General features: G+C 46.2%; 1 protein-coding gene across 1 annotated transcript in view; it reads left to right on the forward strand.

The window, feature by feature from the left end:
* The window catches only part of DNAH17 (dynein axonemal heavy chain 17), a 15,539,113-nt gene that overhangs the window by 3,327,418 nt on the left and 12,185,788 nt on the right, over positions 1–25,907 (forward strand). The window contains exon 15 of the mRNA XM_086931082.1: positions 887–995. Within this exon, the coding sequence (XP_086787208.1) occupies positions 887–995 (109 nt within the window). The remainder of the gene's footprint in view (positions 1–886; positions 996–25,907) is intronic.

Below are 25,907 nucleotides of genomic sequence, written 5' to 3' on the forward strand. Positions count from 1 at the left end.
CCTTCTCTGTCAAAAGAACAATAATTCAGGCCATGATTCTTTCTAGATTAGACTGTGGCAACATCCTCCATCTGGGCGATGATAAGGCAGTAATCAGGCATTTTCATATTATTCAAAACACTGCAGCAAGGCTGCTATTCCGTCTTCCCAAATACTCTTCAGTGTGCTGTCTTCTTCATGACCTCCACTGGCTTGCTTACTGTGGATAAACGCATCAATTTCAAGGCTCTCTGCTTTAAGTAATAAATCAAGTTCCACATCGGCTCAGTTGGCTGTGCCATATCTTCCCTCCCGCAAACTGCCTCTAGTGCCTAAATTCAGATGTTCTCGAATAGGCGGTCACTCATTCTCTTTCATTGACCCTAAGTTGTGGAACACACTTCCTGATTCAATCAGAGGTTGCAACTCCCTGATCTCGTCCTACAGACAGTTAAAAACATGGCTATTCTAGATCACCCATTCAGGTTATTGACCACCACTGTCCTCCAGCGCTGGTAAACCTCACATGTAACTATGCGCTATACAAGAATTCGTAATTATGATAAGTACCGAAGGTAAGTAATGCCAAATATTCATTAAGTAGAAAAATCTATATAATTAGCAGACAAGAAAGGTATTAAGCAACATAAGAGTTTTGTAAAATGTCAGGCTATGGGTAGTCATGGCCTAGAAATTGGTACCTTTTGGAGGATAGAAAATATAAAGAGACTGGGACTCGCAAGTTTTAAGTTGCTCTATACTCAAGATTGAGTTGCTGATTTAAATAGCTTTTTTGTGCTTCTCTGTTGGTGAATTGTTGCTGCTAACATATTTTTCATAAACTAAAAATGCATTAAAGATAACTTTGAATAAACATGTTCTTATGAATGCAATTTCCTTTTGGCAGATAAAGCAAACAATTCTTCCAGTAGAGTATCCACTGGTTAAAAATGAGCTGGATGAAATTGACATTCAGCTTCAAAAAGCTGAAACAACATTGTTTTGGGACAGTGAAGGTAATGTGTTTTGTTTTATCATAATAGTGTTTGCTCCATTCAAGCCAAACTATTGTATGTAGTGTACAAATAGAACGGGGTATGTTGTAGAACTGGTTTACAAATGACTAATTCATTATGTTATTTTGAGTGCAGCCCACTGGTCTGTGAGTCAATAATGTGTTTCTACAGAGAGCACTTTCATTGAGCCCTTTTTTCTGATAGCTACATCAGCCAATGTGTAATTTGCTGATATTTGTTTTTAGTTCAGTGGATGGGTATACCCATTAAAGTCACTGGGACCTGGGTGCAATGCGGTACATATGAAAGAGGGGTCCCAGTTCACAGTCTATACGACAAAGTAAACAATTCAAAATGATCATATAATTATAAAATAAAATAAACACAAGGATTATTTAAAGGTCAGACACACTGTTATTTACTCACAATGTGTAGAAGGTGAATAAAGCATATATCTTCAGCATATTTGTATCCAGTAAGATTGGTGCCCCAGGGAGTGAAAAGGTATAGATGTGCAAGTGAAGAAACAAATAGTAAGAAGATGTCCTGCGTGAATGATAGAGGACTAATCTTATCTTCACAATTATAATTGGCGGTCGGTGATAACCCAAGGCCAACAAATAATACACAATAAATGAACACTTCACTATCAGAATAAACCATGCTTATTGCTCATCAACATATTTTTGTGTTTAAGATGGCGTCAGCTGGTAGGGGGGGGAAGGAAGAAAAGTCGATGTTTCCACCCCAAGGCTGTTCCTAGGTAACGATATAACCTTAGAGCGGGGTCTTCATCGGGACGGTGATGGAAGGGGAAGGGGCTTCAGTTATCCTAAAACAATGAATAGCCATTGGCAATTAAAAAATGCAAAACCCAATGAATGGTCAATGGACAATTACCATGTGAAAGAAACATCACTAAGATTGGGCCATCCGACTCCAAATTGGCACAGAGTGACAATCTGTAATATATATACAAGAAAAGCGCATGTATTTATCATGTGCCCAGGGGGATTGAAACATGTACAAGAAAACTCACGGTTAGTGGTATCCATGTGGAAAACACGATATATATTTCAAAATACTGGCGCTTTCATCTGACATAGCTGCCTGTGAAAACATTAAAAACACGGAGGGAGAAACATTATGAGCGAAAAATTAACAAATGTAGCAAATATTGCGAAGGAATCTCGAAAACGGACCAAGCACCACTCACTTGGGGTAGCCAAGCCGGTCTAGATTAAGGTAATGGGAAGTACTCAATGTTCGCCGCAGCCGCGGTCGATAAGAGTCTCTAGAAAAAGGTAAAAAATGCGGAGTGATAAGTGAGCTGATGCTTGGTGGATCGTAGCTCGAGTACAGGAATAAACTCATGGGAGTAACTGTGAGAACGCATACCTGGTTTGGTAGAAAAGCAACCTTCGATTAATCAAGGGGATCTGTGTACGCCTCCTGAGTCGGCAAACGAGTGAGAACTCTGCTGCATCAGGTAATGAAGGTGAGCTTTGCGTCGGGCGTGTGCACGTGGACTAAAGCAAGATGCGTATGAGAATGGTAGAAAGACTTTGTAAAACCATGCTAAAAAAAAGGAAAGAAATTGAAAGCCGATAATGCCAAAGTTGGTATTCCCAGTGCAAATAAAAGATCGTATCAGTTTTCAGTGCACAATTGTATCCAAAATTATTCAAAAGAACAATATGGGCGCGCACCTCTCCAGACATGAGGGTGTAGCGTCCAGGTTAACAGTATCACAATGTGTATCGCAATTCTAGGTTGAACAAATTATGAAAAGACAGATTTTAAAACATGACGAGCCCAAGGGAAAGGGTAGAATATTGGTCTCGAATACCACGCATTGGGATGAGTTATTACCTAATGGCCGAAAAATGCCAAAACAGAAATTCAAAACATAGTTTTTAGATCATATCAATGTAGAACTAATAGTAAATCAGATTATGGGCGCGCACCTCTCAGGACATGATGGTGTGGCGTCCAGGTGTATAATGACAGTATCGTATAGTGTACACTAATGCAGCAATTTGGCTCAAATAGCTTGTGCGAACAGACACGCATCTCTCATACATGAGGATGAAAGTGTCACATTTTCTGGCACATTTTCAGGAATAAAAACTGCGAACATCAAGTATACACATTAAGTTGACATGCCCCTTACTAAGTACTCACCATTACTTGTGTGGACGTCATGTGTGAAAGTGTGTAGCGAATTTGATCAGAAATTACTGTAGGATGTCGAATTAGTGAAGACAGACAGGCACATGCATCAAGCGATTTAGGAATCGCAAACGGTGCGAATCGCAAAATTCGGCCGTTTGCGATTCCCATATCACTATTTGGGATGCATCATCCTAAAAGAGAAGAAATCGCTATTTTTGCGATTTTTTAAAGTGCGATTGCTTTTAACCACATGGCTGCTGGGCGTTTTCCCCCCCTGTGCTGGAAAATGCCATTTTAGTGGCACCATGACGAGCTCAGCTCGTCATCAGCACACGACACCCGTGGGTGATGACGAGCTGAGCTCGTCATCAGCATCGAAAGGGTTAAGGAATCGCAATTTTGCGATTCCTTAAAAGCAATGCATGAAACTGAAAAAAATTGCGATTTCGCAATTAGAGAGAAAAAATTACCATGAGGTTGGACCTCATGGTAATTTTGCGAAATGTTAAAAATATGCAATTTTGTGCATTTTTTTAACTTTCATGTTGTGCACACACATGCCCTTAGGGCATGTGTGTACACAACATATGTGCATTGTTTGATTTCAGGGGTGCAACAGGGTGTCCTTTGGACACCCCTGCACCCTTGAAATCGCAATCTCAATTTGCGATTAGCTAATTGCGATTCACAAATTGAGATTGTCTTCCCATTCATTCCTATGGTCCTCTAGGCCCATAGGAATGAATGGGAAGGGATTCCTTAATTGCGATTCGCAAAATGCGAATCGCAATTAAGGAATTCTAAGGAATCGCAATTTATTTAGCGATTTCTTCATGCATAGGCATTTGCAATTCCTTAATTGCGATTCCTTAAAAATCGCAATTAAGGAATCGCAAATGCCGAGATTGATGCATGTACCTGTATATACAACATAGTGCAGTGGCGTGTTATTTTGATAGTGTTGCCATTTGTGCGTTGCTGCTTTCCAATTCATTAAGACCATTGTTGACAGAGCCAAAAAGGGGCATCCATTTGGATGTTAAGGATCATAGTGATATTACCCCCTCTGGGGCCAAGCGTAACTTTCTCGAGAACAATCCATTTCAGCGTATCTGGAGCGTGGCCCAGTGACTTAAAATGCTCAACCAATGGGCCACCTGGTACTTCACACCGTATCCTACTGCAGTGTTGCAGTATTCTGGTTTTTACTTTTTGTTGAGTTTGTCCCACATAAAGCTGGTAGCAAGGACATCGAATTTCATATATCACATTCACTGTATTGCAGTTTGTTTGTGATTTCAGAGTGATCTTACGTTGATTGTGCATGAATTCTTTGGATTGGATTGTCATTGGGCATGCTTTACATGATCCGCATCTATGATGGCCTAGAATAGGAGGAAGATTCCAAAGCGATAATACAGTGGGTGGCTCTGGAGTTTCAAGGAATGAATGGACAACTTGGTCTTTTATGTTCTTCGCTCGTTTGTATGCATGGAGGGGAAGTGCATGTTGTTGGATGTCATCGGAAATGAGTGCCCAGGGTTTATTCACGACTTTTTGATAGCATTGCTTTTAGTCGAGAAAGTTGTTACACAAATCATCCGTTCAGTGGTGGGATCACTTCTATCTCTCGGTTGTAGCAGGTCCTCTCTCGGGCTGTACCATGCACGCTTTCGTGCCCGTTTGATGAGTCTGCTATGAACACAGGGTTTAGACCCAAAAATAGTCACTGGGACCTGGGTAATGATTATTATGAACAGAGGGATCCCGGACAGAGAGAATAGATTTATATACAATATAGATAGGTAAAAAACAGTTGAAAAAAGAAGAAGCAAAAATGAGGAAACAATGTTTTATTTCACAACGTACCTATTTCAACCATTGTATGGTTCTGCAATTTTTTGAAAATTCTTTACTTATTACTTTATCAAGAATTTCAAGTGCCCACATAGGGAAGGGGGGGATGTGAAGTGAGGGATTTTCGGTGAACAAAAGTGACAGAGTATAAACAGTAAATAATTTACAATATATACATATTAGGCTGATCTCCGTATTTTAGGAGCCATAAAGCGAAATTCATTTGTCATTGTTTTAAGTCACAAGGAACAATATCTCCTTATTAGGCTGTATAAATCCTGATTAACCATAGGAGTAAGGTCAAGGGGAAAGTCTACGTTTCGACCCTATTGAACTGTAGGGTATTTTTCCCTTACGCAGCGGGTCTTCATCAGGACAAGGGGATGGTGGGCAAACCTCCTAGGGAGAAAGAATAGGGAAAAAGACTCAGAAGGGTATAAAATCCAAATGACCTAAGCGTGGTCATCGCTTGGGCACATTAATGGAAGTACACTGAGGGACTGACATGAACCCAAGCACGTTTTTACCTTTGCGGAGGTGGACCAGGACAGGGACCATCCAGAAAGGTAGGGTTCACCTCGAAAATTGTTCTAAAAATTAGAGGGACTGTGATTAGAATCCATAAAGCCAGGGGCATTACACATTTGCTACACACACATTAAGGAAAGTATTGGTTACCTCAAGTAGCAGATCGCGATCGCATTCATCGGATCGGGTTCTGAAAGAAGGAAAAGAAAAGCACGGCCCCATGAGTACTGGAACAGCAGGGTTTCTGGAAGTTTTATTCACAGATAGGCGGCCGAGCTTACCTTATTATCGGATATGCTTCTGCATACGAAGGTTCTCGTGGCGTTCAATGGAGACAGCTCTGGGAACCAGGAAGTCAAAAGATGGGGGCAGAGCTACGTCTAAAGTAAGGATTATGATGGATACTGAAAAAGGACTGCTACAAGGGTTGCCAGGCAACCAAGGACGCTCTCTGCGGATACTAGCATGATGGCCGAGAGGCCATCGGGCGATACAAACCCCAGCGTTGAATAGATCGAAATTAATCAAAAACGGCAAACGCTTGTCTGTTTACAGCTGGTACATGTACTCCAACATTCATGTGTGTGGAACCACCTTAATGGTGAATTTCAAAAAACATACGCTAGATTATTTATGTAGATAGGGATTGCACTAATGCATGTACCTACCGCACAGGGTGGTAAAGATGCATAGCGGTAGCCAAAGTAACTGATAGATCATTGGTGATATTCTACCTGGATCAAACCGCTACAAGTACCTAACTTGCATATTAGTAAAACATGTGTGCAGTGATCCAAGGGGGTGGACGTTTACCTCGACATTGTTGTGTGAACATAGATACTGTCAATCGGAACACATAATTGGTCAATTATACCAGAACAACACAACCAGAGTCACTGATGTAATCATCAAACCTGAATTAAGACCTTGTGGTGCATGTACCTACCGTGCAGGTTGGTAAAAATGCACAGCTCAATAACTTAATTCGTATTTCAGAAACGTAGGAGACAGATGATTGGATTATCAGAAAGGATAGTCAGAAAGGTAAATCAAAGAAGTGCGAGTTGGGCAAAGCTACTTTTGAACTCATTAAGACCATTCTGTACTGAGTCGAATAATTGTATCCATTTCAGTTCTCTAACGTTGAGGACCGGGGCAATGTTTCCTCCTCTGGGGCCCAGTTTCCCATGTTCCAGTACGGTCCATCTCAGGGACTCTGGAGTGTGGTTCTCTTTCGCATAGTGTTCGACTATTGGTGCCCCCACCACTTGGCATCTGACTCGGCTACAGTGTTGTAGGAAACGCACTTTGATGCGTTGTTGCGTCTGGCCAACATAGATTAAGTCACAGGGACATATTATGCAGTAAATAACATCGGCTGTGTTACAGTTAGTGTGCGTTTTCATTTTTATTCGGTGATGTTTGAAAGTAAGTTCCTTGGTTTGGATGGTGGATGGACATGCCTTACAGCTTCCACACTTGAAATGTCCCACAATGGGGGGTAGATTCCAAAGGGACGTGATGGTAGGCGTCGCACAGTTATCTAAGAATGAGCAGACAACATGATCACGTATGTTTTTAGCTTTCTTGAATGAATGTAGGGGTGGGAATTCACATCCCACATCCTCTGATATTATTGTCCAATGTTTATTCACAGCTTTCTTGATCTTATTACTTTTGGTTGAAAAAGTGGTAACACATATCAGTCGTTTGTCTTCATTTTGGGTTCGTTCCTGAGGTTGAAGTAATGTCTCGCGGGGATTGAACCATGCCCTTTTTCGAGCTTTTTTTTTTTGTCAGCCGTTTGGGGTAACCGCGTTCGATGAGGCGGTTCATCAAATTTTCTGACTGGGCCATGTAATCCTCTTTTTTGCTGCAATTTCGTCTGACCCTCAAAAATTGTCCAAAGGGCAAATTGTCCCTAAGGCTCCTAGGATGGTGGCTTGTGTATTGAAGCAATGAGTTGCGTTCTGCAGTTTTTCTAAAGAGAGTCGTATGCAGTACTCCTTCCTCAGCGATGATTGAGAGATCAAGGAAATCAATTCGAGTTTTATCGAATTGAATAGTGAATTTGATATCCTGTGATTTGTTGTTCAACCAGGTGAAAAAGTTAGTGATTTCGATATCCATGCCTTCCCAAACAAAAAGGATATCATCTATGTATCGCATCCATAGTCGTATGTTGGGCCTGAAGGGGTTGGAATCATTGAGAATGTAAAAAGTCTCGAAGGTGGACATGTAAATTATTGCCAGATCGGGGGCATAAGCAGCCCCCATGGCAACTCCCTTAGTCTGCAGGTAAAAAGAGTTCTGAAATAGAATTTTTTTTTTCATCATCGCGATTCTCAACAGCAGGATAATGAAAGAAGTTGGAACCCTTACCGGTGCCTCTCGTTTGTCCAATGCCATAGTAGCCACTACTAGGGCTTCTTCCTGTGGTATACTGGTGTACAGTGACACAATGTCACAGGTGGCCAGTAGTTCGTTGTTAGGATCAAATGGCCATCCATCCACTATATTGATTGTGTGCATGGTGTCTCGAAGGTATGTTCCTGTTTCTTCAGCCAGAGGCTTAAGAAAAAAATCTATATACCGGCATAGGGGTTCCAATATGGAGCTGCAGCCGGAAACAATGGGTCGGCCCGGAGGATTCTGTAAGTTCTTATGGACTTTGGGAAAAGTGTAGATGGTTGGTGTGCGTGGATTCCTTTGGTTCAAATATTGATATTCTTGCTCTGACAGAAAACCTTGTTCTAAGTCTTCCTTGGTGACTTTGAGGATCTCAAGAGCAAGGTCTTTTGATGGGTCCCCTGGTAGTTTTCTTTAACTAATCCCATCTTCGAGTTGTCTCATGATTTCTTCCTTGTACTTCACCACATCCTGAAGGACAATGGCGCCACCTTTGTCAGCCGGCTTGACTATAATGCTCCTGTTGTCTTTAAGAGATGATACAGCTAGTCTCTCGGCTCTGCTGATGTTGTACTTGGAATACTTTTTCTCATTCAGAATTTTCTTGACATCTTGAAGAACCAGACTCTCGTATGCCAATATCCTGTTAGTCATGGCATACGTAGGAGGTACAAAAGTCGAAGGTGTTCGAAGGCCAGTAGGCGTACCGGAGGGTTTCGATGGTTGGTCCTTGAAAAAATATCTCAGTCTGATTTTGCGGAAGAAACTGTGCAATTCAGCAATGGTTGTGAAAATATGAGGTAGGGATGTCGGTACAAAGGATAATCCACGACTAAGTACTTTGATTTCGTTATCATTTAGATTGTGTGTAGAAATGTTAATGACAGGGTTATTAGGTGGTCTTACCACCTGTAATTCTTCCTGCGGGTGGACCTCTCTCCATGTTCCTCCTGAGGGAAATGAACCTGTTTCGTACCTCTCCCTCGTCCGTTGTCCCAGGATGATTCTGCATTCTGTTGGCCCCGGCCACTGCCTTTGTTCCAATTGTTCCCTCTGCCCGAGGTGGTCTCCATCCTCCTCGTCCTAAAAAAGTTGGGGGATATGCTGGGCCGTATGAATCCTGGTAGCCGTAACCGCTGCTAGCACCTGCTTGTTCACAATCCTCGCCTGAGCTGTAGGATGAATCAGAGAAAGTGGTGTAATTTCGTCTTCCTCTGAAACCACCTCTTCCACGGCTGGTGAAATGCCCTTGATTGTCTTGACGATAGTATTCCTCCTGAAGATAAGGGTATGTCCTCTTTTTGTCGTACGCTCGTATGTCACGGGCAAGCTTCTCTAGTTTTTTCTTTATGGTGGTAGTTTCAAAATCCTGAAGAGTTGCGACCAATTTGGTCAGAGCTTCTTTGGAATTGGTGAGTGTTGTGTCGCCGGAGATCTCGGCCTTTAGGTCTGATATTAGTTTGGTGAGGGCTTGGACTTGTTCAGCCGCAGTCTCGATCCCAAGCACCATCCAATGGCTGGAGCAATTGTTAGCGACAAAGCTAAATCCTTTCCTGAACTTTGGGATGTCAACGAATATCGCTGGTTCTACCTTCACTTGTAATCCAACCGGAATGATATTAGACTGTAGGCACTGTGCCAGGAAATGGCCATGTAGTTTGGTTCTAATGAGTTTCTTCTCCAAACGTTCAAGTTGGCTGATCTTATCGTTAAGGGAAAAGTCAATAGGAGGTATATTCGGGGATAAGAATTTGTTTGCTGGATCATGGAGTAATTGTTTAATGTAGTCCTCAGTGTACGAGAGAATGTCTTTATCTACCATTCTGCAATAGCTAAATATTAGCCAAATTATTTAGGAAAAAAGAAATGGGGGGAAGAGAACCTCGCAGACAGCGTCTGCACGAAATTTGATGAGTCTGGCAGGATATCCCCGTTCTTGTAGACGATAAGTGAGTTCCTCTGATTCTGTCATGTAGTCTGCCTTCGGTGAGCAGTTCCTGCGTAAACGCAGGAACTGCCTGTAGGAAGGTGGATATCTGACTATGGTTACCCCCAAACTTTTTGCCTGGTGTTTAGCTGGTTTTTGACATAGTTGACCTGGGATCCTGCTATTCAGGGCCCCAGACTAATTGCTCTCTCCTTAAAATGGACTCCATGTACCCTAGGTGCATACACAATTGGAACTGGTTCACCTTATAGGCCCCTGTAACAGTGTACCATAGGTTCCCAGGGCATAGGTGTAGCCAAGGCCTACCAGGGGCTGCAGCATGTATTGTGCCACCCCTGGCCTGGCCTCCATATTTGACACAACTGGCTGATCACTCAGCTAGGGCAAGTTGGTGTAATCACCTCTTGCTTAGGTGTAGTATACCTATACCTAACCTAAACTAGACACATATGTTCCTATCAGCCACTCCTATGGAAGGCCTCATCAATCCTGGAGGCAGAGTGCTCGAGTAAGGTGTCATACGATTTGGAATACTATCCCCTCGACAGTTCTGTCGACGGGGATAGCATTCCACCTTTCTAGAGGGACACGACATGTACATAGCCTTAACCCCGGTTAAAGTTAACCAGAGCCTCAGCATCACAAAATGGATACTGCCACCACAGACACAAGTCTGACCTCCTGCTGCTGGGAGTCCTTCCAGCGAGGGAGGCTTGGACAAAGGGTTTCCTGCCTTGGGAGGTGCGAGCACCACCCCAGACAGGATTTTGTGTATTGGGTAGGACAGGGCTGAATAGAATCAGACATGCCCGGGGCACACAAGGTGTCCCCGTGCATAAGCCAGTCCAAACCGGTCCTGGGACTTTCCAGACCCAGGGCTGGCGAGGAGCTGGACAAAGGAAAGGGGGTGTAACCGCCCCCCTTCTTGGTCCCACCCAGAGGAGGCACCTAGTAGGTGATCCACCCCTCAGAGTGGGAGCAGTGCCATAGCACCTGAGATCATCCTGAATCAACTTTAAACGAAGAAGATGACTGGACTTCGACATTCTGCTGCACAGAAGACTGAAGAGCATCTCCCTTGCGGCCTAGGAGTGGCCACCCTGTGAACACAGGCACCATCCAGCAACTCGACGTCTGCTTTGCCGCAGCCTCCCGCCGGAGCCCGAGCCCAGAGCCTGACAAGACCCAGACTCCCAGACTTCTCACAGCCCGATCCACATTCCCTGCAAAAAAGGGACCCGTGGAGGCACCGAGAGACATGGGACCAGACCTCTTAAAAGACCCCCGAGAAGCTGACTGCGCAGCATCCGAGGCACTCTCGATGTTGTACTTTGAGGACTGAGAAGCCCCACCACCGAGCAGCCCTTGCACCGAAGATCAGCCCCCCAGCATCTCCACGATCTGCGTGGGGCCCTTTTGCATCGTGCCACTCGATGCGCCATCCCGGCCACTTGCCACATGGTCAGCGGCCATCTTGGCGACGAAACCTACAAACTACACTGCGGGTCTGGTTGCTCCAGGCTTGCCCTCGCTCCTGTAAAAGGGAGCACCTGCTCTGACCTTGCTGGTCCGAGTGATAAGCCTTTTTCGATTCCTGCGTGGCTTGCATTAGCCAAGGCCTGTTTGCTCCAATCAAGTTGTCGACACCGCCAACAGCGAGAAGCCTGCGTGGGACAGCTCGTGATCGACTCCTGGACGTCCTCGACCCCTCGTGTCTACGTGGCTGCAGAGAGAAGCTATACCTCATCGCCTGTTTGCACCCAACATCGCCTGGTTCCAATCTGGTTCCACTGTGGTCACTGGCTAGTGACTTTTAACATTGTCCCCTCTGCTTTCAGGTCTTCACCACTTCAGATCCACCCTTGGATCCACCGGAACTCTTCACATCGAGCCGCCTGCAGCATATTCAGCTCCAAGCACCATCGACCAGCGTGACGAAACCCGACACTACTTTGACCCTATGCACCCGCGTCCTGTGGGTGAGGTAACTCAGCAACGCCGGTGTTCCCACACTGGTACACACCTCTAGTGTCTGTGTCTTAAGTTTCACTCCTCTAGGTCATTCGGAAGGTTCCTAAATAACTAACTTTGTAACTTTTACGCACCATAGACAATGCATTGGTGAGTGCGTGCACTTTAAACACTGCACCCGAGTCCCGCGGGCCTTTCCCGACTTAGTCCCTGCTAGTCCCGATCAGCTCCACCGATTCCCAAGGCCCTAGGCCTGTTTCCTTTTCGATTGGTATCTCTTATACCACTTTCTTAGTATATGGTTTAGGTGGCCCCTAGGGCTCATCCATATTGTGCAACTTTTGTGTATTTTAACTGTGTTTTGTTTTAACGCTTGTGCTTCTGTGCTCATAAAGAGAGATAGGGGATATTTGTAGTTAATAAATATATATATATTTTCAATATATATCTGTGTGGTGTCCTTTCATTTGGTATTCAAGGGGGTTGCATATGGTAAAACAGCTTGCTTCACATGCCTTTCAGAGTTTAGCCTAAGACTGCTTTGTTCTCGTTACCACTAGGATAACTGGTCTATAAGGTTGACTCACAACCGATCATCATAAGGGTTGCTTGGCATGGTACAAGGTGATCACTAGAACTAGTGAGCATCATATACCAGGCCAACTTCTCACACTGCCCAAAGGGTAAGTTGTCCCTAAGCCCTCGCAGATGGTGGCTGCTGTATTGCAACAAGGAATTCCGTTCTGTTGGCTTCCTGAAGAGAGTAGTTCGGAGTCAGCCATCATCCTCAAAGATTTTGATATCAAGGAAATCAATACGTTTGTTGTGCGATTATATTGTAAACTTGATGTCAGGGCTATTCTCATTCAGCCAGATATGAAAGTACTGTAGGTCTGACGTTGTTCCAGTCCAGATCAAAAGAACGTCGTCTATGTAACGAACCCATAGGTCTATGTTTTGGCTGAATGGGTTTGAGTCGTTGAATGCATAGTGCTCCTCATAGTCGGCCATAAAAATGATTGCAAGATCTGGAGTGAATGCAGCGCCCATGGCAACTCCCTTGGTTTAGAGAAAGAACTCATTTTTTAAAAATAAAGAAATTTTTCATAATGGCAATTCTAAGTAAATCAATAATAAACTCTGTGGGGACCGGCACAGGTGCGTTCTTTGATCAAGGGCTCTTTGTACAACATCTAGTGCAGAGACCTGAGGAATGCTTGTGTATAAGGACACGATGTCGCACGTTACCAAAAGCTGTTTGGTTGAAAATACCAGAGCTTACCTCCGTGACACGATGCAAACAATCAATATAGTGGATGAACGCCCCTTTGATTCAAAGGGGCGTTACGATCTTTTATTTGCACTGGGAATACCAACTTTGGCATTATCGGCTTTCAATTTCTTTCCTTTTGTTTGGCATGGTTTTACAAAGTCTTTCTACCATTCTCATATGCATCTTGCGTTAGTCCACGTGCACTCGTCCGACGCAACGCTCACCTTCATTACCTGATGCAGCAGAGTTCTCACTCGTTTGCCGACTCAGGAGGCGTACACAGATCCCCTTGATTAATCGAAGGTTGCTTTTCTACCAAACCAGGTATGCGTTCTCACAGTTACTCCCATGAGTTTATTCCTGTACTCGAGCTACGATCCACAAAGGATCAGCTCACGTATCACTCCAAATTTTTTACCATTTTCTAGAGACTCTATCGACCGCGGCTGCGGCGAACATTGAGGTCTTCCCATTACCTGAATCTAGACCGGCTAGGCTACCCCAAGTGAGTGGTGCTTGGCCTGTTTTCGAGATTCCTTCACAATATTTGCTACATTTGTTAATTTTTCGCTCATAATGTTGCTCCCTCCGTGTTTTTAATGTTTTCACATGCAGCTACTTCAGATGAAAGCGCCAGTATTTTGAAATATATATTATGTTTTCCAGATTGATACCACTGACCGTGAGTTTTCACGTATTTTGAATCGTATTCATTCCTGTACATGATTCAATCCCCCTGGGCACATGATAAAAACATGCGCTTTTCTTGTATATATACCAGATCGTCACTCTCCGCCAATTTGGAGCCGGATGGCCCAATCTTAGTGATGTTTCTTTCACACGGTAATTGTCCATTGACCATTCATTGGGTTTTGCATTTTTTTATTTTTTAGTTGCCGTTTCGTCAACTCGTGGCTTTTCATTGTATTAGGATAACTGAAGCCCCTTCCCCTTCCATCACCGTCCTGATGAAGACCCCGCTCTAAGGTTATATCGTTACCTAGCAACAGCCTTGGGGTCGAAACGTCGACTTTTCTTTCTCCCCCCTACCAGCTGACCCCATCTTAAACACAAAAATATGTTGATGAGCAATATGCATGGTTTATTCTGATAGTGAAGTGTTCATTTATTGTGTATTATTTGTTGGCCTTGGGTTATCACCGACCGCCAATTATCATTGTGAAGTTAAAGATTAGTCCTCTATCGTTCACGCAGGACATCTTCTTACTATTTGTTTCTTCACTTGCACATCTATACCTTTTCACTCCCTGGGGCACCAATGTTACTGTATACAAATATGCTGAAGGTATACGCTTTATTCACTTTTTACACATTGTGATTAAATAACAGTGTGTCTGACCTTTATATAATCCTTGTGTTTATTTTATTTTATAATTATATGATACTTTTGAATTGTTTACTTTGTCGTATAGACTGTGAACTGGGACCCCTCTTTCATATGTACCGATATTTGTTTTTAGAGCACAGCATTCATCCTCCAGTTACATAGATTCATCACTTGGATGCAATTGTTAAGTACTTCTGCTAAAAGTGCATAATAAAGTTCAAAATTGCATAAATCAAAATTAAGAGTAATATTAAAAAGTTAAAAAGCAAAGGTGATGCCAATAAGTCAGGCCTTAATTTGCTGTACTCTGCACTCAAACACGCACAACTCTTGACCTCCCTCATGTGAGCGGACTGCTCATCATTCACTCTTACATGTGTACAGCTCACAATTCACTCACCCCTGCACTCACGTCACTCATTCCTGTACTCACAGGGGCCCGCTGCTTCCCCACTTATAGGGACACACCTCTCACTCTGCACCCACAAGGGTACACTGTAGCACAGCCCAAGTAAAAAAAGAAGACCTCCTGGAGTCATTCTGAAGTCATCCGATGACTACGTCAGGGCTATTCTAGTAATTATCTGGAGTAAGTCATCCAAAACCATACAGGAGTATGTGTATAGGATGAAATATTTTTAAATGCAATCACTCTAGAGCCATCAGTAAAACTACCCCAGGATGACGCTCTGATGACTTCTATTGGAAGCTTGTGATTGTGAGGAAATGGAGTGTATTCTATGATGTGGTTGTGAGATCTCACCGTGTAATACACCTACCAACGGTCGGTTATGAAGTCTGTAGGTTACATCAAACTGGTTAACGGGGAGGATTTATAGCTGTAATTTATCCCAACTCTTTTGAACTCACCTTCGAACCTTTCCAACTAGACAACAGCGAGGCATTCCTTTGAGACATTTCATGGAGTGTTAATTTATAGACCATCGGGGCCAAAGGCACAGTTTCTAAATACCTTAAATTTCTTATTAGAGTCCAATATTCACTACTCAAATTTTACAATCTAAGATGGTTTCAATGATCTTTTCGAGATGCCAAGAATAAAGAATCATTATGTTTATTTGATAGCATGAACCAGTTGGTGACCTTGACCACACAAATTGCAGGTCATACTTTATGGTTTAAATCTTTTTATTGATTTGTATAGATAACAACAGTGTTTGGTCATGCCCAGTGCTAGAGTGATTGCTTTCATTCGGCCGGACTTAAGTGGGTAAGTGAGACGGTTAGGGAGGCAGAGTAGGGTGAAGCTGAGAAGTCTTGGGATTTCTGTTTGATGTATGATGTAAATATCTTGTATGATTTTCCCAGTAGGCCTGTATTTTCGGGCACTGCCATAGGATATGTGTAAGTGTGCCTTGTTGCCCACAGTTGCGCAAGCATCCATCATTCCCGCCACGTTTCCATAGTGCCGTTCTGACTGGGGTATAATACCAATAATGTGCTATTTTTAGAAACATTTCCTTTCCACACGTGCTACAGGAGGAGGCCCTTGCTCTATGGATAATATCCTGCCATTCTTTTGGGGAGAACTTCTTTTCCATCTCTGATTCCCATCTGCGCTGCGCCGGGATTTGCAGCTACTTTTGGGTTTGTTCAGGAATGCATATATGTCTGATAGCAAGTGTTTGTCTGAGGTGTGGGTTATGAACCATAAATCCAATTTAGTGAGGGGGTGGATAGCGTGGGGTTGTACGTGTGGTTGGGTCACACAGTGGCGGATTGCTAGGTATTGCCAGTAGGCTACTTTGGGGATTTAAAAACCTAACATAAGTTGTGGGAAATCCATAATCCCTTTTTCGTCAAAGAGGTCACTGTGGCATTCTATTCCTGTGATGCCTCAAATGTCATACTGTCATGACAACATGGGAACCTACACTGTCTGCTGTACTGGCTGGCACCTGGATGGTTTTCTTCTTATCTGGAATAAGCTGAAGCTAATCTACAATAACTGCCTTTTTGCGTGATCCTTTCCACATTTTAAGTCACCTATTCTTTTGCAGTTGGCTTCTTGCCACTTAAGGTGACTATTTTCGTCCAAAGCTGGAGGGAAGTCCGGATTACTAATGAAGGGAGTCAGGGGCAACATCGAGATGGAGGCCAAAGCATTCCTGTACTCTGTCCCAAGCACCCGTGGCAGCCCGCAGCACTGGTGAAATATACATCCCCACCGGGCGACATCTCTTAAGGAGCCAGGGTTTTTTCCATATGTGCATGCCTGGGATTTCTCTGTCTATGAAGCACCATTGTTTCACCGACTCCAGTTTGTACCATTCTGTCATATAGCACAATTGCGCTGCCTGAAATCATTCCTCCAGTTGTGGAACCCCAAGGCCACTGTCTGCTTGGCTCAGATATGTCTGGCTTTTCGCCATGCTGGCATTCTTCCCCCCCATATAAAGCTTTCAATTAGGTGATGTATTTGGGATAACAGGTGGGGCGGAGGGATCAATGGAAGTGTTTGCATCACATACAGGATGCAAGGCAGGAGGGTCATTTTAATGGCCACTAATCTACCCAACCATGACATGTTGTGCTTTTTCCAGCTAAGAAGCTCCCGGCGGGTCCCTCCTAAGAGAGATGAGTAGTTTGTTGGGACCGTCCTCTCAATCTTGGGGAAAATCTGTAGTCCCTGATACGGGATGCCCATATGGGCCCATGCAAACAGAAATCAGGCGGTCACTTGTTGCTGTTCTGCTGTAGGCGGAGTGAGGCTGAGAGCCAGTGTCTTCTGGATGTTGACCTTGAAGCCTGAGACCTTGCCTTATGCATCCATTCCTCCCAAGAGGGGGGGGGGGGGGCAGAGAGTGCAGCCGCGGCATGAGGAAGACCACCACATCATCTGTGTGTAGGGAAATTTTGTGTTCCCTGTCTCCCATCCTAATAACGGTGACATTGGGGCAGTGTCTGATATGTTCGGCAAACGGCGCCATATAGAGCACAAAGAGTAAAGATGAGAGGGGGCACCCTTGGGGAGTACCTCTTGCAATCGCAGCCGGTCGGGACGCTATCCTGTTCACCCTTTTGCGAGCCTCCGGTCCATTATTTATGCAGTTTACCCAGAGTAAGTAGAGCCTGCCCACACTGAATCTCTGGAGGACTTGTCGTAAATATGGCCAGTGTAGCCCGTCAAATGCCTTCTTGGCATCGACCGACAGGAGTATCGTAGGCTGCTGGAGGTGCTGGGTTTTGTCCAAAAGGTGACACAAGTGTCTGGAGCCATCGCTGCAGTTACGTTCCTGTATAAAACCAGACTGTTCCGGGTCTACCAGGCCCTGTATATGAGGTGTGATGCGGCCAGCCAGTATACTAGTAAAAATCTTTAGGTCCACATTCAATAAGGAGATTTGATGGTAGAACACTGTGAGAAAGTGGCTCTATACACACTGGACAATAAGGAAGTACAGTGTGTATAGAGTCCACAAACCCCAGAGGTTAAAGTCAGGACTGACCTTACTCTCCAAAGTGGTAGCTTGGTCGAGCAGTAAGGCAGTACCAGAGGGCAGTGCAAAGCATTTGTTGTACACACTCAGTGAGCAAAAGATTTCACACACTCAGACTGAACTCCAGGCTAATGGTTGTTATATCCAAAGATATAGTTGTTTTATTTTTAGAACCAACAGGCATAAAAATATACTTTGCTAGGTATGAATACTTTCATGTAATTACTTTGCAAGGAAGCAATAAGGTATGTGAACACAATAGGTACAGGGGTTGCTGAAGGCAACACAAGTCTAGACACACTTTAGCATTGAGCTCAATGGATTATTATCTTAAAAGTACAGTTAATTACAGTGTAGATTACTTTAGCAGTTCCAGGTCTAAATCCTAGATTCAGTCCTGGGGTCTAAGCTGAAACCAGATTAGCAAAAACGTTTGTTACTGTAATGAATTTTCATGAATATAAAGCTGTTTTAAAAGTTCACACTTCGAAACTTTTCAATGTAAATCTGACAATGTTATTCAATGGGAGATAATTCAGGTTGCAGGTAAAGTACGCTTGCGTTACTTTTGCAAATCCAGCACTGGTCTCCTATGGCCAGCACTGGGGTCTTAACTCAAAACAGGTAGGTAATTGCGTTTCAGTATTTCGTATGGTTTTTAAAGAATATTCCAAGTTTTCAAAAGTAGACACTTAGAAGAAATTTCATAGAGAAGCAGACAATGGGTTCCCATGGAAAAAATACAGATTACTAGTAAACCTGGTAAGTATTACTTTGGCGGTTCAGTACTGGGCTGAAAGGTACAATACTGGCTTCTCCCCTGATCACAGGTGAGTACTTCGGAATTCGGCAAATTTTATATAAATATTTTCAGTTTTCAAAACTTCACACTTAGAAAATTTTCGAGTCAAAATTGGTCAATGTTACTGGTTTCCAGGTGAGTACTTGGCTGGTGAAGTTATGGTTCTGGGCATAGACTCAGTGGTCCCCAAAGGTCAGGTAGGTACAGTTGGTTCAGCCCCAGCAGCACAGGGTGCAGAAGTAGTTAGGCCCAATGATATCCAATGAGGGAAAGGGGGCCTTCGGTTGGTGGATGCTGGCTAGCAGGCCACGCGTCTGTGGGAGCTGGGGCAATGGGGGACGTAGGATAGGACAAAGGTGGCACAGCCAGCGGGACTCGGACGGCTGGGTGCAGGGTGCTTTTGAGCCGTTGGGCGCTCAATGTTATCCAATGGGAAAGGTCAAAAAGGAACAAAGACTGCAGGCTCGGGGGCGGAGACTCTCCAGGGGTGACCAGCACTTGGAGAGGTAAGTTGGGATCTTGGAGCACAAGTAGGTGCCCCAAAGGGAGGCACAGGGGGCTGTAGGGCGCCGGGTGCAGGGGTGTCTTTGGGTGTCGGAAAAGCTTACCCTCAGCTGGTCGCGGTTGGGGTGGCCCCTGGTTCTGAGTCTGCAGGCGTCGTCTGGTTTGTCAAGGAGGATCTTTGGCACTGGACTTCGGGTCCCAGTCGCAGGGGAGACGTCCTGGTGGTCTTGGTTCGGTTGGACCCGGCCCGGGCTCGGCGGGTACAGAGTGGGCTGGTCCGGAGCTTCCTGGCTGGCACCAGGTGGGTTGTTGCAGCAGAGCCTCTGCTGATGGGAGTCCCAGTCTTTAAGAGGGTCAAGGCAGGCAGGTCCTCTAAGTGTCCCAGGGTTGCTGTCCGCTGGAGTCACCGGGATTAGGCAGGAGCAGGTTCCAGGATTGACAGGCCGGTAGGGCTGGGGCCAAGTCAGTTGTTGTCGTCCTGTTTTTAGCAGCTGCACGGCGGGGCTTCTTATTCTTGATCTTCTTTCTTTTTGTATCGGGATCTCAGGATGGAAGTTCTGGGGAGCCCCTAAACACTGAATTTAGGGGTGTTACAGGTAGGGCAAAGACAGGGACCAAGGGGTCCCTGTCCTGGGGTGAGTACACCCCGTAGCCTGCTCCTCTCCTGTGGGAGGGGCAGGAGCCTAGCCGGGATTGGGCAGGGCTCCCCATCTTCAAGATGGCCGGAGCCCGGGGTCGTGCTTCACCTCGTCTCCCCCCACCTGAGGGGTGGGGTTGGCACAGGCTGGCACCCCCCCCTTCCTGACGTATTTTTCCCCCCAGTCTTCCCGCCAGATTGGGGGTTAGGACTGGTGGGGGCCAGTTGCTGGGTACAGCAAATGGCCTTGAGAAGCTCACAGAGGCGGCATGCCTTTGAAGCTTCCCCCTGCCCATCCTGGGGAGGAGACATAGCACCTCGCCCAGGATGTGCATTGTTGCAGGCCCAGGAGAGCGGGGGGCTCTCCACCCAGGGGTAGAGCAACATGTCTGCTGTTTGGCAGCCTCTGCAGCCACTCATCCCAGACGTGGATTGTAGGTTAGGATTTCAGAGGGCATCTCTAAGATGCCCTCTGGTGCATTTTACATTAAATCCCACACTGGCATCAATGCGGGTTTAATGTGCTGAGAAGTTTGGTACCAAACTTGTCAGTCTTCAGTGTAGCGATTATGGTGCTGTGGAGTTAGTAATGACAACCTCCCAGCACCATATACTCTTAATGGCATCACTGCACTTACAGTGCCCAGGAATGGCCCTGGGTACTGTAGGGGCACAGGGCTCATGCACCTGTGCCCACACCTCTGGCATAGGGCACCCAGCTAGAGGGGTGACCGAAGTATGCTGGGGCAGTGGGTTCTGTGGGCATGGCACACAGGGATGTGTGCCATGTCGACTCTTAGTTTAGTTCTGTACTTAGGCACTCAGCCTGCAGAGGCAGTCTGTGGGTGCCAGGGTACAGGGCCCCTGAGGGTGGCACAATAAGTGCTGCAGCCCTCAGGGGTCTTCTCTGGTCACCATGCCCTGGGTACCTAGGGTACCATTTACTAGGGGCTGACAGGTGGCCAGAGATGCCAATTGGGTTTGTAGTTTCAGCACAGTTTTTGGGAAGGAACACAGGCCCTGGATACCTGGTTGGCAGGAACCCAGGGCACACTCAGTCAAAGCACATCAGCAGTTCAGAAAAAAAGTGGGGGCATACCAAGGTAAGAAAGATGGCACTTTCTCACAAGCGCACATTCTTGTGGGTCTTTACTGGGATTAAATATCACTACGACTTTGGCCATAGACATGGTGGGGGTAAGAGCACCCATTTGACTCAAGGAGTTAAAGAGGCCCACAAGAAGCAGGACGAGATCAGAAGAGAAGACCTCATAGAAGTCTGTTGAAAAGCTGTCTTCCCCTGGGGCTTTCCCAGTGGCTGGTCCCTGAATAGCCCATAATACTTCCTCTGGGCGGATGTTTGCCTCCAGACTGTCCACATCTAAAGTTGGAATTGGTGTCACTGGTGCTACTCTGATGTAGGTCTCAACATCAGTCGAGCTCATGCTTTAGGCCGCGTAGAGCTCTGTGTAGAATGCTTCGAATTCTGCCGCTATGTCAATGTCGGCTGAGAGAAGTTCATTTGGGATCTCAGGAGGTGTGCCAGGAGTTTCCCAGCTTTGTTTCCCCCTCATAATAGCGCTGCGTAGTGCGCAGGAGGACATATTCCACTCTGTCGCAGTCTAAGGCTCTCAGCTGCCTAGGGGCGGCTTAAAGCTGTCTTCGTGCCTGGACCGCACCCATGCTGCAATGGACTCCCTCTAGTTCCCTGACCTGTGTCTCTTGTTGTTCTCGTTTGTCTCTCCTGTCCTTATTAACTCCCGCCGCGATAACCAGGAATCTGTCTCTAATGACAGCATTCAGTGCGTCCCATACCAAGGGGACCGGGACCGAACTGTCATTGTTAGTCACCAGATAAGACTGTATAGTTGCTCGTATCATGGTAACATTAGGCTCGTATGTAAGTAGGTTATGACTTAAGCTCCACATTCTCCGATATGGGGTCCCTCCAGGCAAGTGCAGCAACAGGGATATTGGCGAGTGGTCCGAAAGGGCAGCAGTCCCTATAGTGACATCTTTGTGCATCTTGTGATCCAAGGCGATGTCCAAAATAAATCTATACGTGCATATGTGTGGTGTGCCACCAAGAAAAACATGTATTCCTGTGCGGTGGGGAGCGATGTCCTCCAGGTGTCTGTCAAGCCCACTTCCCCCAGTCCCTGAGTCATGGGGTCCGACAGTGAGCCCGAGTGTCCTGTTCGCAACACTGACCCATCGAGGTGTGAGTCTGGTACAGTGTTAAAGTTGCTCCCCAAAATCAGGTCTTCGTCCGGATTTTCGAGAGTGGTGTTCAGTGTGTCACAAAGAAAGCCTTCTTGCTGCTCATTCGGGCTTTATATGGATGCTATTGTGTATGTGTAGGCTCCTATTGATATTCGTAGTGCCAACAGTCTGCCTGGTATTTCAGCATGGACCATCCGCACTATTCTTGGAAAGTGTGTGTCCAAGAGGATGGCTACCCCTTCCGTTTTCTTTGTCATTGAGAAGTACTGCCTGTCGAACAACTTGGATCGGAGGCGTTTCCAATCGTCGGGCAACAAGTGGGTTTCCTGCAATAAGCAGATGTCACATTTGGTGTCCCTAAGCAGCATAAGGAGCGACCGTCACTTAATAGGCGTGTTGAGACCCGACCATTAAAACTTAAAATGAGGACTCTAAGAGTTGACGTGGGGGTTGGGGAGGTGCGAGAGGGTGAGCGTGGGGACCTTCAGGTGATATGTACTTATGCCTACCCAGCCATCCCCAACTCAGGGCCCAATGTGCCCTTGCAGTGTGGTCAGTGAGGAGCCACTTTCCTTCCATCCCAGTCCCTGGCCGTGGGGGGTAGTGGTGACCCAAAAGTCAGGTCCCCATCTGGTACCCAAGAATGTGTATTGTATCCAGCTTAGCAACCAATAGGTGTGTGTCTCGAGCTTCTTAGAAAGGGGATATCGCCCCAGCTGTTGCAGCCCTTCTCTTCGTGGCTGTATATCAGTACCCCCAGTGGTCCGGTACACCCCTGGTTCACCTGACAGTTGTCCCTCCCCACCCTATGTAAGGGAGATCCCAGACACCCATAGTAGGTGAAAGAGAAAGAAGAGGAGTAAGAAAAGGAAAGAGCAGAAAGGATAGATAAAACGAAGATTTGCCTGTAAACTGGCGAGTATCGCACTATCGTGCATGGGTCCATATGGTCGACCGTCAGTAATCTCTTCAGAGGAAGTGGGTCCGCTTGCCAAAACCAATGTAGTCTTCCCAGGGTGTGTTTACCTGCTGTTGCCTCTGTGGGTCAAGGCAGGCTGTCTCTCCATGATCAGACACTCAGGGGGTCTCCAGTCTCCTCTTGATTCTGTAGCTGTCGAAGGAGAGCTTCCCTCTACTTCTGGCTCTTCAGCTCCAAGGGTTTGGTAGGTTTCAGTCTTCTGCCTCCATGCCCCCGACCCAGTATCGTCGTGTCCTGTGGTGCAGCCTTATCCTTCTGTGACCCAAGGTGTTCTCATCATCTAATTCAAGTCCCAGAACCTCTTGTGCTTCTTTTAGGCCTCTGACCGCATGTAGCTCCTTGTTCCAGACGAAAGAGAGTCTGAAGGGGTGACCCCAGCTGTATCTAATTCCTTTGTATCGCAGGAACGTTGTGGCCGGTTACAGGGCTTTCCGCTGTTACAGGGTGAGCGACAACAAGTCTTGGTAGACTTTAACCTGCGGTCCCTCAAAGGCAATGGTCGCCTCATCTTGAGTCGCTCTCATTATGGTCTCTTTTTGCTGGTAGGAGTGGAGGCAAGTGAGAATGTCTTGTTGTTGCCCAGCACTGTTGGCCGGCCTCCCAGCCCGTTGTGTACAGTCTAGGATGATTTCCTTGTCGCCATGCCTGGGTGCTGAATGTCGGAAGAACCGGATCACCCATTCTTCCAGCTTCCCCCCATTGGCGCCGGTTGACCTTATTATGCCTCCTTTCAGCCATAATCCGGACTTTACTACCCCCCGCCCTGCGTCACCGCCCGGCAGAATTCCCTCTAGGAGCCGCTACTGATTTTCTTGGCTCGAATTGTAATTTAGATTGTGATTTGTCTGTTTTTACCATGTTGATTCATCCGCCAATGGCCTAATAGCAAAGGGTATTGACACCCCCATACTTTCTCCTACTGTTCCTTGGAGAATGTACCCCCCACAATGTCTCAGGGTACCTTCAGGTTCCACGAAAAACTGTGTGACCTAGAGATCAGGCCCTACAGTAGGCGTTGTACACAGCGAGGGCAAGGCCAATGGCAGGGACCCCTTTTTATCAGCGTGCAGGCATTTCAGCAGTCTCGAGACAGGGCCGTGAATGCTTCTCTGGGGAAGTAATGTGTCAGGGGCACGGCCCTCCCACACCGCCAACGCAGCAATCACCACCGCTGTGTAAGATCCGGTGGACGGCGCCTCATGGGCAGACTCTGACATCAGTTGAGGCTGGGACATCAACAGGAGCCCGCAATCCCACTCCAATCTTACCTGTAGAACCTCGGCGGCAATAAGGAGCAGTGGCACCCAGTAACGCCCATGGTACTTCGTCCCCCCGCCAGCATCTGGTCTGACAGCCGCCGCACAGATCCAAGCCAGCCAGGTCCACCCAGATGGCCCAGACCCAGCAGCGGAGCGGTCCCCTCTCCGCGATCACTACAGGCTTCCACAGCACCGCAGTAAGATCCACGCACCAGTGCTCACCCAACCGCGGCGTCCCTGTAGGCCGGTCTAATGGTCAGTGACACCACGCGGCAATCTCCGAGGCCCGTCTCCAACCCTCGCTCCGTTCTTGCTGTTCGGGCTATCTTAGCTCGCTGGGCCGGTTCTGGAAGGCCCACTCCTATTATTTAGCAGCCTCCTTAAGGTCACGGTGAGTTTAAAGTAAAATTATTCAGGATTTTGACGGATTTAGGGCCAGTCGCAGCGGAGCGATTCTAACTGGCAGCCATCTTAGTGCCAGGCAAGCTCCGCCCCCCACCACTCATGGGTCTTACATGGGTCAAAATTATGTAAGGAGCAAGAAAGCTAAAATGGCAAATTCTGAGTTGCCCAGGACAGCTCCTGCAGGCAGGCAAATCTTCAAAAAACCTTTGTCTGTTCCCCCTGAAGAGAAACCATCAACAAAGGTTTTACCATCAACAAAATCAGTGTCGTCCGTGTCATCGACGAACAAAGACAATCATCATCATCGACTCAGAGCAATGTTTTCCAAGCATCTGAAGTAAAGGAGCGGTCTTCGTCGACTTCCACACCCCCGCTCACGACAACATTGACAACACCATTGTCATTAAAGATTTTACAATCTCCTGCTATTCCTCCGCCTACATCAACGTTGTCAATGGTAACAACAGTGACTGACAACTACGACGATGGCTACAACACCGTCGACTGCATCAACTTTGACAGTGTGTATATTGCCTTCGCCTTTCTCAATGATGATGGTGGCTCCGTCAACGACCTCGTGGACGAGAGAAAAATCTCTTGCAGAGAAGACAAGAGATAGAAATTTAACACCAGAAGTCCAATCTCCTAGCAAGTGACGCCTTTGGTTCCTCCATATCTCCTGGAGGAACAGGATTCTGATGAAGAGGATGGGCCCTTTGGTTATGCCCATAGCCCATCAGAACTGCACATAAAATGCCAGGAATATGACTACATGGAGGACTATGAAGAATATCACTATAACGTGCCTCCACAAGTCTACCACCCACAATATCAAGAGGAAATGGTTTGCATGTCATCTTCATTGCTCTCCGACCTGCAGTTCATGTTTACAGACTACAGAAATTGATTTCCGTCAGTTTCTGCTCTTCTGGAACGCATTTCATTGCCTCCTGGACAACATTCAGTTCCTTCCACCCCACAACAGGGTTCCACTTTGCAGACATCAATTCCTCCCCCGTCAAACACTGCCTCCTGTGCAGCAGGACCCCGTCACCTCTGATGATGAACATGAGGAGGGGGAGCTCCCAGATTCACACGGAAAATGGGATGATTAGCTTATTCCTACTCCGTCT

The sequence above is a fragment of the Lissotriton vulgaris genome, chromosome 7 (assembly GCF_964263255.1).
Source record: "Lissotriton vulgaris chromosome 7, aLisVul1.2, whole genome shotgun sequence".
Taxonomy (NCBI): Eukaryota; Metazoa; Chordata; class Amphibia; order Caudata; family Salamandridae; genus Lissotriton; species Lissotriton vulgaris.